This window comes from Artibeus jamaicensis, unplaced genomic scaffold (genome assembly GCF_021234435.1).
Source record: "Artibeus jamaicensis isolate MK-2021 breed Jamaican fruit bat unplaced genomic scaffold, CSHL_Jam_final contig_1832, whole genome shotgun sequence".
NCBI lineage: Eukaryota > Metazoa > Chordata > Mammalia > Chiroptera > Phyllostomidae > Artibeus > Artibeus jamaicensis.
In genome coordinates, this window is record NW_026521362.1 from 5,368,963 (window position 1) to 5,382,306 (window position 13,344).

A 13,344-nucleotide genomic window follows, 5' to 3' on the forward strand; every position below is an offset into this window, starting at 1 on the left:
CAAATAACCTTTAAAAGGCTATTTTATAATTAAATGAGTTCAATTTGATGTTAACTATAAAGTACAGGCTTTTAAAAACAGGTTTTACCTCACTTTCTTCACAGCATTTATACACGGAAGCTTGGGATGCTGACAAAAGTTCCATCCACGTGATGCCGGACACCCCAGAAATCATGCTGGCCAAGAGCAATTCTGTCAACATCAGCCAGGTAAGAGATTTCCCAGTTGTTTAAGCCTTTCTAGGAATAATTAAAATATTTTTTCTCTCTTGCCACCTTCCTTTCTGGAATTGGCCTATTGACTCTCCATAACACTTCTTTTTTTCTGTTGTGATTATTCTCCACATAGAAACTTTACACCAAGGGGTGGGATGAATCAAAGATGAAGGACTATGACCTGAGAGCTGATGCTATTTCCATCAAAAGTGCCAAGGCCTCGAGAGACATCGCCAGTGACGTAAGTGCCCTCCGTCTCATGCCCCGGGATTCCCATTGCTGAACAACCTAGTGCAGCCAGTGGCCACACTCGGTGATTACGTTCAGAAGCATTCCTCCAGCCCTGTTTCCTATATCCTATGATCTTGCCCTTTGTTGTCATAGAGAAGAAAAATGCACTCTGGAATTATACTTTCAGTGGATGCAGCAAAGGGTTTCACCAATGAAGATATATGATTACACTCCAGTTATGTTTGTAATAGTATAAAGTGTTAGCTAAAAATTATTCAGTGATGCCAAAATGTTTGCAATATAAAAATTATCTATTTGTGGGTGTTCATGATGTCTGTAGATTGTCTGTGTGTATATGATTATAACAGAATGGGTTTCTAAACCAGTATTTCTGACATTTTAGTACAAATACAAAGAAGCGTATGAGAAACAGAAAGGCCACCACATTGGAGCTCAGAGCATTGAAGATGACCCTAAGATTATGTGTGCCATACATGCGGGGAAGATTCAAAGTGAAAGAGAGTACAAGAAGGACTTCCAGAAGTGGAAGACCAAGTTCACTAGCCCAGTGGACATGTTAGGCCTCTTGCTGGCCAAGAAATGTCAGACGCTAGTCAGTGACATTGATTACCGAAACTACCTGCATCACTGGACATGCTTACCCGATCAAAATGATATTATCCAAGCAAAGAGGGCCTACGAACTACAGAGTGATGTACGTACCATGAATTTTGGGAAGCGTGGAATGGGATGACACAGATTTACTAATTATTTAGGCACTACCTCTCTGGACAGGCACTACCTCTCTGGACAGATCCGTTCACAGTGCTTAGTAAAAAAATGCATATTTAAGACTTATGTCACAGGAACAAAGAATATAGATAAAGAACCCTTCTTGGGTCATCTTCTTTATTCCCTGGCCTACATTCCAGACTATTTTCTTTATATCTTCTATATATTTTTTGGCAATGAAAATGTATTTCAGGCACATTATATGAATTTTAATTTTTTTAATAAAACACTTTTATTTTTTTCTTTAGTTTTTATTTATTTTTAGAGAGAGGGGAATGGAGGGAGAAAGAGAGAGGCAGGAACCATTGATTGGTTGCCTCTTATGTGGACCAACTGGGGACCTGGCCTGTGACCCAGGCATGTGCCCTCGGTATCAAACCTGTGACCTTTGGGTTTGCAGACTGGTGCTCAGTCCACTGAGTCACACCAGCCAGGACATGAATTTTTTTAAAAAACCTGCCACTGCTGTGCTATATGCAAAACACAAAATGGACTTTCCATGGATCTCTTATTATAGGATAAAAATGGAATGAAAGTCAACAAAATTTTCTTTTTAAAATGTTTCAGTTATACAATTTTTAAATATCAAATAATTATCATGAAATTTAACATTATTGCTATTGTATTCCTATTTGTAGCCAGGATAAAGAATTATGCTTTTACAAATTACTCTGTCATTTATATTAAAACCCCAAGTCATAAAAAAATCTCAGGTCCTTCTTTTTCGGAGCCACCATCTCCCCCATGAACTTTATCTCCCAATTATGGGATATGTCTAATATGGGAACAAACTTTCTTTCTAACGTCTCTTCAGAGTGTGTATAAAGCGGACCTGGAGTGGCTACGGGGCGTCGGCTGGATGCCAGAAGGCTCAGTGGAGATGACCAGGGTGAAAGGTGCTCAAGACCTGATGAATGAAAGACTCTACCGAACGCGACCAGAAGCCTTGAAATTCACTTGCATTACTGACACTCCAGAAGTTGTCCTGGCAAAAACCAATTCTCTGCAAATCAGCGATGTAAGAGCCATCTTATGTCAAGCTTTCCTTTTGTGGGGCTCTGTTACCAGATGAGGCCACCCAGCCAGACTAGTGGACTGCTCCTCTTCAAAGGCTGTAGTGGTGGGAGCCGCTCTGAGAATCTCTCGTTCAGGGAAGGCACATGCGAGGTAGAATTCTGACAAATGCCAGTGGGCCTTTCTCCTGCCAAACACTTGGAAGCACTAAAATTAGAGAAATCTTACTCCATTACAATTCCAAGAAACCAAGTATTTATTTAAGTCCTATAAAATACTAAAGCCTGTGGCATAATGCTTCATATTAAGTGATCTAACATTGTATTAGTCAGGATTCTCCTGAGACACAGAACCAATAGGATGTAGAGGAGAGAGAGACTGGTTTGAAGGAACTGGCTCGCACTGTTGTGGAGGCCAGCAAATCCAAAATCTGCAGGGTGGGCCAGCAGGCTGGAGACCCAGGAAGGAGGTGTGGTTCAATCTCAAAGGCAGTGAATAGGCAGAATTACTTCTTGCTCAGGAGAGGTCAGTATTTTTTTCTATTAAGGCCTTTGACTGATTGGACAAAGCCCACACACATTACAGAGGGTAATCCGCTCTACCCAAAGTCCACTGATAATGTTAATCTTATCTTAAAAAATACCTTCACAGAAACATCTAGAATAATGTTTGACCAAATATTTGAGTACTGTGGTGTATCAAGTTAACACATGAAATTAACCATCACAAACATACATAAAAACATTTTCCAGGTTAAATAGTCACCTAAACTTTATGTTTCACATCTTCATTCTCTATTAAATAATGAAATAATATTTCCCTTCTCTCCACAGAAACTGTATCAAGAAGCCTGGAATAAGGACAAAACCAACATCAGTATTCCCTCCGACACACCAGCCATGCTGCAGGCCCAGATCAATGCCTTGCAAATTAGCAATGTAAGAGGCATCAGTGTGAAGTGTAAATGCCTTTATGAGGCATCTGTCAACTTATGCAGTGTGTTATCAAAAAATTGCCTGTCTTAGAAATGTTTTCAGCTTTTGGAGACGGACACTTTCTCTCTCTCTTTATAAAAAGATTTTATTTATTTCTTAGAGAGAAGGAAAGGGAGGGAGGGAGAGAGGGAGAGAAACATCAGCGTGCCAGAAAAAACATCAATCAGTTGCCTCTTGCATACCCCTCAAACCAGGGACCTGGCCAGCAACCCAGGCATGTGTTCTGCCTAGGACTCAAACCAGCAACCTTTCAGTTCACAGGCCAGTGCTCAACCCACTGCGCCATACCAGCCAGGGATGGACATGTTCCTTTAGCTACCATTCCCAATGCAATATGAATAAACATTGTCTTTAAAATGTCAGTTCAGATACATGGCCGAGTCCCTGCACTGCAGCATTTGGGATACCTGAATCTTATTAATATACTCCTTTCAGCCTTAAGATCATGGTCCTATGTCCAGTGTTTACAGCTCAGTTTTGTATGTTGTTTGAGAATATTGAAATCCTAGTTAAATGCCTCTAATGCAAGAAAGTAGAAGAGGTAACAGTCTCTATTGCCTTTTTTTTCTATTTTCTTTAAAAGGCTTTGGATTGATTTAAAACTTTCTTGTTTGGCATTTAAAGGCCATATGAAAAGCCAAAAGACAACTTATAATTATATGCAAAGTGCAGAATATGTATATCTATGTCACATCCCATCAACAAAGACCTCTAGAAAGTCAAAAGCCAACATGAGGAAGAAAATCTAATCAGGTCTTATATGGTACCTTGTAAAGGTTCACAATTGATTCTTAGTTTTCATGAACTTGTAGTAATGAGATTTCTTCAGATGTGGACCATATGGTGATAAATGCAAATATTCAAACCTTAGTTTGCCTTCAGCTTTTTAGATTTAGATATTTAGCTGTTAGATTTAGATATTTACCTTTAAAAGTTTAATCAGAAGTATCCTGCTCTCCACAAAATAAATAACCAATAACCAAAGAAAGAACTCAGAAGTAACCATTGTTTTTTTTAGGTTGCCTTTGTTCATGTTATGCCTTGTGATCCGTGTGACTACTTTGAGTATATTCACTTATTTTCAATTCCTGTAATCAAACCTCTATTTTCCCTTGATAGAAACTCTACCAGAAAGACTGGAATGAAGCCAAGCAGAAAGGCTATGACATACGAGCAGATGCCATTGAAATCAAGCAAGCCAAAGCATCCAGGGACATTGCCAGCGAGGTACAGCTCTTTGTCTCCTTGTGGTTCTTCTCCTCCATGCAACACATAGGGAGAGTATTTTTCAAGAATTTAGGTGTTTTTTAAAAATCTATGCAAACTATTGCATTTTGTCTTACACTAAAGACTTCATTTAAAAACATTAAAATGGGAAGAAAAGCATTAAGGTAAACATAGAGGAAGTATATGTGATTTTACCCCCCAAATATTTATAAATTCTACATAAATATAAAACACAGAAGAAAGTTTCAAACAAGTAGACTTAAGAATGTAATCACACAGACTTCTGGCCAAGATGGTGGTGTAAGTAGACACACACTGTGCCTCCTCGCACAACCAAAATAAGGACAACAAAAATTTAGAAACAAAAAAAACAACCAGAACTGACAGAAAAATGAACTGTATGGAAGTCCAACAACCAAGGAGTCAAAATAGACACATTCATCCAGACTGGTAGGAGGGGTAGAGTTGGGTGGCTGGGTAGAGAGGGGTCGGGGCAAAAAAAAGTGGTGGCATGCAGAGACCCCAGACGTGCAAAGCAGCAGCTGACGGACCCCAGGCATGCAAGATGGCAGCGGGCAGATCCTGGGTGCACAGGTGGTGGCTGGCAAACCCCAGGGACAGGGTGGCAGTGGGAAGACCCAGCAAGGCGACGGATTGTGGAGGGGCATGGTGCACAAGGTGGCTGGTTGACCAGGCGGTCCCACATTTATGCTCAGATAAATCACGCAAAACTGGGAAGCGAGACAGATCACGCAAACCAGGGTCCCAGCTCTGGGAAATAAAGCTTCAAAACACCAATTGAAAACACCTGTGGGGGTTGAGGTGCCTGGAGAGACTCCCAGACTCACAGGAGAGTTCATTGGAGAGACCCACAGGGTCCTAGAATGCACACAAGCCCACCCACCCTGGAACTAGCACCAGAAAGGCCCAGTTTGCTTGTGGGAAGTGGCAGAAGAGACTGAAATCCAACGGAGAGTGGAGCAAGCACCATTGTTCTCTCTCTAACCCACATACAGCATCACAACCCAGCCACTGGGTTGCCCCGCCCTGGTGAACACCTAAGGCTATGCCCCTCACTACATAACAGGCACGACCTGACCAAAAAAATTATGGCTCAAACAGAAGAACAGCTCAAAACCCCAGAACCAATACTTCTAAGCTACCAAGAGATAGCCAACCTATCAGATGCACAGTTCAAAACACTGCTGATAAGGATGCTCACAGAACTGGTTGATTTTGGTCCCAAATTAGATGAAAAAATGAAGGCTACACTAAGTGAAATAAAGGAAAATGTACAGGGAACCAATAGTGATGGGAAGAAAACTGGGACTCAAATCAATGGAATGAACCAGAAGGAAGAAAGAAACAACCAAACAGAAAAGAATGAAGAAACAAGAATTTTTAAAAAGTGAGGAGAGGCTTAGGAACCTCCAGGACATCTTTAAACGTTCCAACATCCGAATTATAGGGGTACCAGAAGGGGAAGAGGAAGAGCAACAAGTGGAAAACTTATTTGAACAACTAATAAAGGAGAACTTCCCCAATCTGGCAAAGGAAATAGACTATCAGGAAGTACAGGAAGCTCAGAGAGTCCCAAAGAAGTTGGACCCAAGGAGGAACACACCAAGGCACATCGTAATTACATTAGCCAAGATTAAAATGAAGGAGAGAATTCTAGAAGCAGCAAGAGATAAAGGGACAGTCACCTACAAAGGAGTTCCCATCAGACTGTCAGCTGATTTCTCAAAAGAGACCTTACAGGAAAGAAGGGGCTGGAAAGAAGTATTCCAAGTCATGAAAGGAAAGGACCTACATCCAAGATTGGTCTATCCAGCAAAGCTTTCATTTAGAATGGAAGGGCAGATAAAGTGCTTCTCAGATAAGGTCAAGTTCAAGGAGTCCATCATCACCAAGCCCTTATTATATGAAATGTTAAAGGGACTTATCTAAGAAAAAGAAGATAAAAAACATGTACAATAAAATGACAGCAAATTCACAGTTATTAACAACCACACCTAAAACAAAAAAATAAACTAAGCAAATAACTAGAACAGAAAGAGAATCACAGAAATGGAGATCACATGGAATGTTAGCAACAGGGGGGTGGGAGGAGGAGAAAGTGGGAAAAGATACAGAGAATAAGTAGCGTAGATGGTAGGTAGAAAATAGACAGGGGGAGGGAGAGAAGAATATGGGAAATGTAGAAGCTAAAGAACTTGTGACACAGGGACATGAACTAAAGTGGGGGAATGTGGGTGGAAGAGGGTGAGCAGGGTGGAGGGAAATGAAGGGGAGAAAATGAGACAACTCTAATAGCATAATCAATAAAATATAATAATAAATAAGTAAAAAAATGTTAAAAAAGAATGTAATCACACTTTATAATCAAGATGTTGTACTCAAGGCTTATGTATGATGCTTTCAGTAACCTTTTGATTCATTTAACAGTAATTTCAAAAACTTACTGACTCAAAATAATTATCCTATCAAGTCTCTCCCCGCCCCAGTTGCATATCTTTAAGTCACCTTTGTCCCCTTTCTGCAGGTTCTTCTCTATTTTTTATTTCATGTATCCAGCTGTTTCTCCCTTCTTATTCTTCATTTTTATCTCTAAAAGCCATAGCAAAGCACAGTATCTGCCTTATTCCCATTCTCTCCCTTTTGCCCAAACTTGCCTATGCTACCTAAATAAAGGGGAGAAAGAGAAACTCTTACTTTAGTCCTAAGACACTTAGGGTAAGTGTGGACCAGATGGAAACTCTTGTCCATGGGTCTTACTACCATCACCTTCTGATTCAAATCAGCAACCTTGCTTTCCATTCCTGAAACATAACACTCTGTCTGTCTCCTAAATTACACATGACTTTTTTCTACTTGAGGTACCTTCTATATTCTCTGGGGACCATCTGACTTAATGGGGACAACCTGACAAGCAAACTTGGGGACAATGGATGCCCTTATTGTGCATCATTTTCCCCATCCGAAATATGTGACAATAAAAGTACTACCATGTAGATATGTTGTAAAGATTGAATAAGCTTATAATTTCCACTGTCAACTATTTTTAGCTAAAAAAGTCAGCAATACCTTCTAGATCAACCTAGTACATTTGAAGCACTCATAATAGTGTCTGGTGTATGGTGATTGCTCAGTAAATGTTAGCTATTATTGTATTTTTATTACTCGTGTTCATCATACTGTTTCCCTCCCAATATACTCATGTCCTCTGTAAAACTATCCAAAAGCCCTAATTTCCTTAAAGTGAGCTGATGTGTATAATGACTGCCAATGTTGAGCCATTTTACATTAAGAAAATATTCTGAAACATTTAATGAAAAATCCTCTTAATACATTATTTTTATATCTCTTTTCATTTGGTTTTTACAACTTTAGTACAAATACAAAGAAGGCTACCGTAAGCAACTGGGCCATCACGTGGGTTTCCGCAGCCTACAGGATGACCCCAAACTGGTGTGGTCCATACATGCTGCCAAGATCCAGAGTGACAGAGAATACAAGAAAGCTTATGAGAAGTCTAAAGGAATTTACAATACACCATTGGATATGATGTCACTTGTTCAAGCCAAGAAATGCCAGGTCCTGGTCAGCGACATTGATTATCGCAATTACCTGCACCAGTGGACATGCCTGCCAGATCAGAATGATGTGATCCAGGCTAAGAAGGCCTACGAGCTGCAGAGCGATGTGCGTATATGATCACCAGACTCTTGGGGGGATGTGTGGCTGTGTGTTTAGTCACGATGTGTTCCCTAGGGAATTAATTTAACTGCTAATCTTAATAGAACTTAATGTGTTCTGTACATGTCATGATAGTAGAGGTTTTCTGAACATTTTTTTAATCTTATAGAGGATTCCTTCTTATGTGGCAAGGCCTTATTAATCAAGATGAAAGTCACTCTGCTATTCTATGTAATTAGGTAGAAAATTTCAGTCCCAGTTGTTCTGATCCTGTATATTTGCATGATCAGATATCTAAATTTCAGAACAGCTAAACATAAGAAAGTTTTAAATGTCAAGTTTATCTGATTCATGTAGGAAAACATATATTTATATTTTATATATAGAGAAAAATACATATAGACATAGCTATAAATTTTTTTCTCCTTGTGCATGCATCTAAGGACCTTTATTTCTAGATTTCTACAGCTGTTATTCCCAGTGGTACTTAAAAGGCAGATTGCAAGTGATGACCATGGAAGCTCAACCTTGATTTTATGCCATTGCTATCTGTCGTTCCCCAAATGCCACTTGTCAGCCTTGCTCCAATTCCTGTGGGGTACTGGGAATTTCTCCCAGAGATGCGCACCAGAGACACAACACCCAGATGTTAACATTTAATGCTGATCCTTGAATTTTGTGTGGGATTGGCCACCCAGCTGACTTAAACAGAGACAGTGCGTGGTTTGCTGGCATTGTGCTCTGGTAGGCAAATTTGACTCTGCTGCCCTCTGTGGTCCTCTTGTCATGCAGAATGTATACAAATCAGACCTGGAATGGTTGAAGGGTATTGGATGGTTGCCAGAGGGTTCTGTGGAAGTGGTGAGAGTGAAGAATGCCCAAGATATTCTCAATGAAAGGATGTATCGTACAAGGCCTGAGAACCTCAAATTCACCTGCATTGCTGATACCCCCGAAGTCATTCTGGCAAAGACCAATGCTCTCCAGATCAGTGAGGTAAGTCAGGTTTATGATATTTTCAGACACATTGAAGAAATCTCAGTGAAAATTCTAATTGTGAACTTTAAACTGCTTATAACAGCATTAGACTCTTGGAGATACATATGTCCAGATAGAATTTTATATAGTCCATCAATTAACAATATCCACATTTCACTTGTTTGGGTAACTCTTTGGTCAGTGTAAGTGTGGTGGGCATTTTCGTGCTTCACAGATTCTGATAGGTGCTTTAATGCATTTTGAGACTTTGTTTGTAGTGCAGGTCAACCAGTTAATACCATGCTCACAAAATAGCCACCGTTTTTTGGCATTCGGTCATGAAATAAGTTGAAAAGTCCAGGGGCAACAATATTAGTCACTACAGTAGTTTATTTGAGCTCAGAGAGCCAGGACATTATCAGCAATGTAGGTTTACCTGCCTGATAAAGCACATGTGAATAAATGCAGAAGGGTCACTTCACTACTGTGTCTCTGACTCATTTTACATGTATACTATATTACACATAAATGTATTCCTCTTTGTAGCTACTGTTGGCACTTAGTTAAAAAGAATGTGATCTATATTTACATAGGAGAACCTCCAAAGAGAATTTTTAATTGTCACTATAATTTTATTCATATTGTAATGGACTTATCTACAAATCAATTATGCTTTGTTTTTTCATTTTTACCAGCCATTGTATCGAGAAGCCTGGGACAAAGAGAAGACTAATGTGAACGTGCCAGCTGACACTCCAGCAATGCTGCAGTCCAAACTCAACGCCCTCCAGATCAGCAATGTAAGGCGCCACACATCCACTTGGCTTACACAGCTCTCTGCCTAACTGAACATTCCGGCCATGTGCTCCAGCAAGAGTTCAGCAACTGGCATTTCCCTCCCATTACTTTTACTTCTAATCTTTAAGCTAATGTGTGGGTACACCTACCCGTGTATTTAAAATATGGAGATCTATGTCTTTAGATCTTTTTTAGAAGGAAGGATGCAGTGGTTTTGTCCAAACTCAACATAAACATACATATGCATGTATAGTACTATTCAGTTCTTTTTTTAGTGGTCCAGCATTGATTTTTTTCATTTTAAAAGCCAAACAATATTTTTTTCTCATTTTCACGTGATTTACTGTCTCCTAAATTTCTTTCCTTAAGAAAAAGTTATTAGAGAGTACTTTAATAAATTTCATTTAAAAATCGATTGGAACTTCAGTTCAGTATGAAACCAGCCTATTTTATAAATCTTAAGGGGAAATTAATTTTGAGTGTAACTGTTAATTAACATGTTCTTGAACGTGTCAGCAGTGCTGACTCAGTAGCTCCCTCTTCAGATTGACTGTGATGTTGCAATCTCCATTTGCAGAAACACTATCAGCAAGCTTGGGAAGACGTCAAGATGACCGGTTATGACCTGCGTGCAGATGCCATTGGCTTCCAACATGCCAAGGCTTCCAGGGATATTGCCAGTGATGTAAGAACTCCTCCTTGCCCCTTGCTTTAGCAAACACTAACTAGTAGGCACACAGGGAGTTAATTCCAACCTAATCTTTAACTTATTCCCTCAGGAATTATATTTAAGTAAAATGGAGGTCATTGTTATTAGAGTCTTGTTTTCAAATCCCAAATTCAAGAACAACTTTTACAGCAATTTGATGATCCTCATGCATCTCTGCTTAGTTCTGCTCTTCTTATGTTTAAGCACAACTTTTTATTTTTCTTTCCAAAACCTTCTCAATATAAGTTAATTTATAAGCAGTAAGGGATTTATAGGTAGAAAGAATTCCATTGTTGCTCAAAGTGCAGCATGCATAGGTGGTACCTGTGAAAATCTTATGCATTACATGAACAAGCATTTTTAAATGATTATATATTTGTTTTAATGAGTGGTAGACAAATACAGATTTTTATCCTATTTAGATAGAATTATAAACGTTAAAATAAAAATTAGGGAAGCTTACACTTTAAAAGTAAACTTATGTAGGCAAAGAATCAAGTTGACTTCAAGTATGAAGTACATGTGGCACATGTTTCTGGCAAAATGTGAAGGTGCTGAACAGGGACTGAAGTGTGGGAAGCACTGGACAAGCCTGGACTGGAGGGCAATCGGGAGCACAGTTCTTACCCTAGAGGTGCTCACAGCACCCCCAAACGAGTCATGTAAGGGAATGTAAGCTATTTTGAACAGGAAGTGTAAAAACTGAGTTTGAAAAAACAACTCTTCTTTCTTCTGTTCCCATCCACCAGTATCTGTATAAAACTGCTTATGAGAAACAAAAAGGCCATTATATTGGATGTCGGAATGCCAAGGAAGACCCTAAACTGGTCTGGGCAGCAAATGTGTTAAAGATGCAGAATGACAGGCTGTACAAAAAGGCCTACAATGACCACAAGGCCAAGATCTCCATCCCTGGGGACATGGTGTCCATCAATACTGCCAAAGAAGGCCAGGCATTAGCAAGCAACGTGGACTACCGCCAGTACCTGCACCAGTGGTCTTGCTTTCCTGACCAGAATGATGTGATCCATGCCAGGAGAGCGTATGACCTGCAGAGTGACGTGAGTGTGTGCTGTTGAGGGGTAGGCCACTCCCCGGGGAGGAAGCCTTCCACAGCTTTGCCTGGGCGCTCCTTCTAGCACTTGGGAAAACACAACTCTCTGTACACAAAAGCTTGTCTTTAGTATTTGACCAAGTCACTGCTGGGTTTACTCAGAAAGTAGTCATTGTCACTGTTAAGTTTTCCTTTTTATAATTTTTCTACAGATTGGTTAACATGTTCGGTGTTTGTAGTTTATTAGATATAAGAATTGTCAAGGTTCTTCAGCTATGTATTGAAGGAGGACAGGGCTGTCTTCCTGAAAATTAGTTTGAAATGTGCTAGCAGCGTGCTCCAGACTCACTAGTTTTCCTTAACTGCGTGTGCTACACAATACAATGTTTCATTAATTCACCAAAAAAGTATTTTTAGATTTACTTGTATTTTAATGCCCATTTAATGTCTTGGAAATGATGAATCCCCTCAAGCTATTTATTTCTCCTATAGAAGGGATACCTTCTTTAGATTATGTGAACTAAGTTCCCCTAAGCTTCAAGAGATGCTGTCTCATTATGAATGAGTTTCCTACAGGAAAGTATGCCCATCACTTGAAATGAATTGCCAACCCGTGAATGTAAGCATTTTCTAAAGAAGTGCAGTCTCTTCATTAACCTGAACCCCACTAGCACACTGAAAGTGAAGAAGGGAAATTTCAAAATTTGCATGTAATTCTCTTTGAGAATCCCTTCTTTTAAATTCTGGATATCTATCAAACTTTATACACTAAAACATACAATGCCATTCCTCATCAAGGTAGAAATTTTTCTACATTTTTCACTTCTCTTACTACCTTTTTAGCCTGGTATAAGTTAATATGTATCTTATCAACTAATTATTAAAATATCATTTTAATAACTTCAAACGCCTTCAAAGTTTTTAGTAAAATTAATAACTAGTATTTAACATGGAGCAATTTTATATTGTTAACCACTTACCTGTGTCTGGGGAAATAGCTTTAGATAACCAAGAAAATGAAAATCCCAACTCAAAGGGAGGTACTATCTTGGAAAAAGAAAACCCAATTAAAATCAAAATTGTGGAGCTAGGGTAGGGATTGAAATCTTAGTTATCTTTTAAAAATAAGTATTAAACACACCATGTGCCAAGCATCGTGCTAAACTAAACACTAAAGATACCATTGTGAAGAAGTAAGAATAAGATGAAGTTCCTTTAGAGAACACTAGGGGATTCACGTTGGTAACGAAGAAATAGATGTTAGAGAATATCAGTGTGAGATGGCTGAGAAGGAGTGATCTCTGGCCCTGTGAGAGGTGGCAAAGCTTACCTAAGGAAGTGCTGATTTAGTGGGGATGTGGGGAGAGAGTTGGAGGTGGCTTTGTGAGGAGGACACAGAGGACATTCCTGCAGAATGACCAACGCATGCAAAGGGGGCTGTATGCAAACCACACACTGAAAGGCACAGGCAGAATGCACAGGTCAAAACAGGTCAAGACTTGTGCTAGATCATCCCTCACCTTCCAGTTCATGTTAAAGATTTGGATCTTTATCCTAAGACTAATGGGAAGCCACAGGATGGGGGAGTGTTGTGACAGCAGATCGGAATTACAAATTTTGACAAAATTATTC

General features: G+C 39.5%; 1 protein-coding gene across 1 annotated transcript in view; it reads left to right on the forward strand.

Moving 5' to 3' along the window:
• Positions 1–13,344, forward strand: part of NEB (nebulin) — a 195,660-nt gene that overhangs the window by 102,357 nt on the left and 79,959 nt on the right. Inside the window, exons 77-87 of the mRNA XM_053671780.1 lie at positions 105–209; positions 349–456; positions 850–1,161; positions 2,053–2,256; positions 3,086–3,190; positions 4,367–4,474; positions 7,868–8,179; positions 8,966–9,169; positions 9,847–9,951; positions 10,527–10,634; positions 11,408–11,719. Of these exons, the coding sequence (XP_053527755.1) occupies positions 105–209; positions 349–456; positions 850–1,161; positions 2,053–2,256; positions 3,086–3,190; positions 4,367–4,474; positions 7,868–8,179; positions 8,966–9,169; positions 9,847–9,951; positions 10,527–10,634; positions 11,408–11,719 (1,983 nt within the window). The remainder of the gene's footprint in view (positions 1–104; positions 210–348; positions 457–849; positions 1,162–2,052; positions 2,257–3,085; positions 3,191–4,366; positions 4,475–7,867; positions 8,180–8,965; positions 9,170–9,846; positions 9,952–10,526; positions 10,635–11,407; positions 11,720–13,344) is intronic.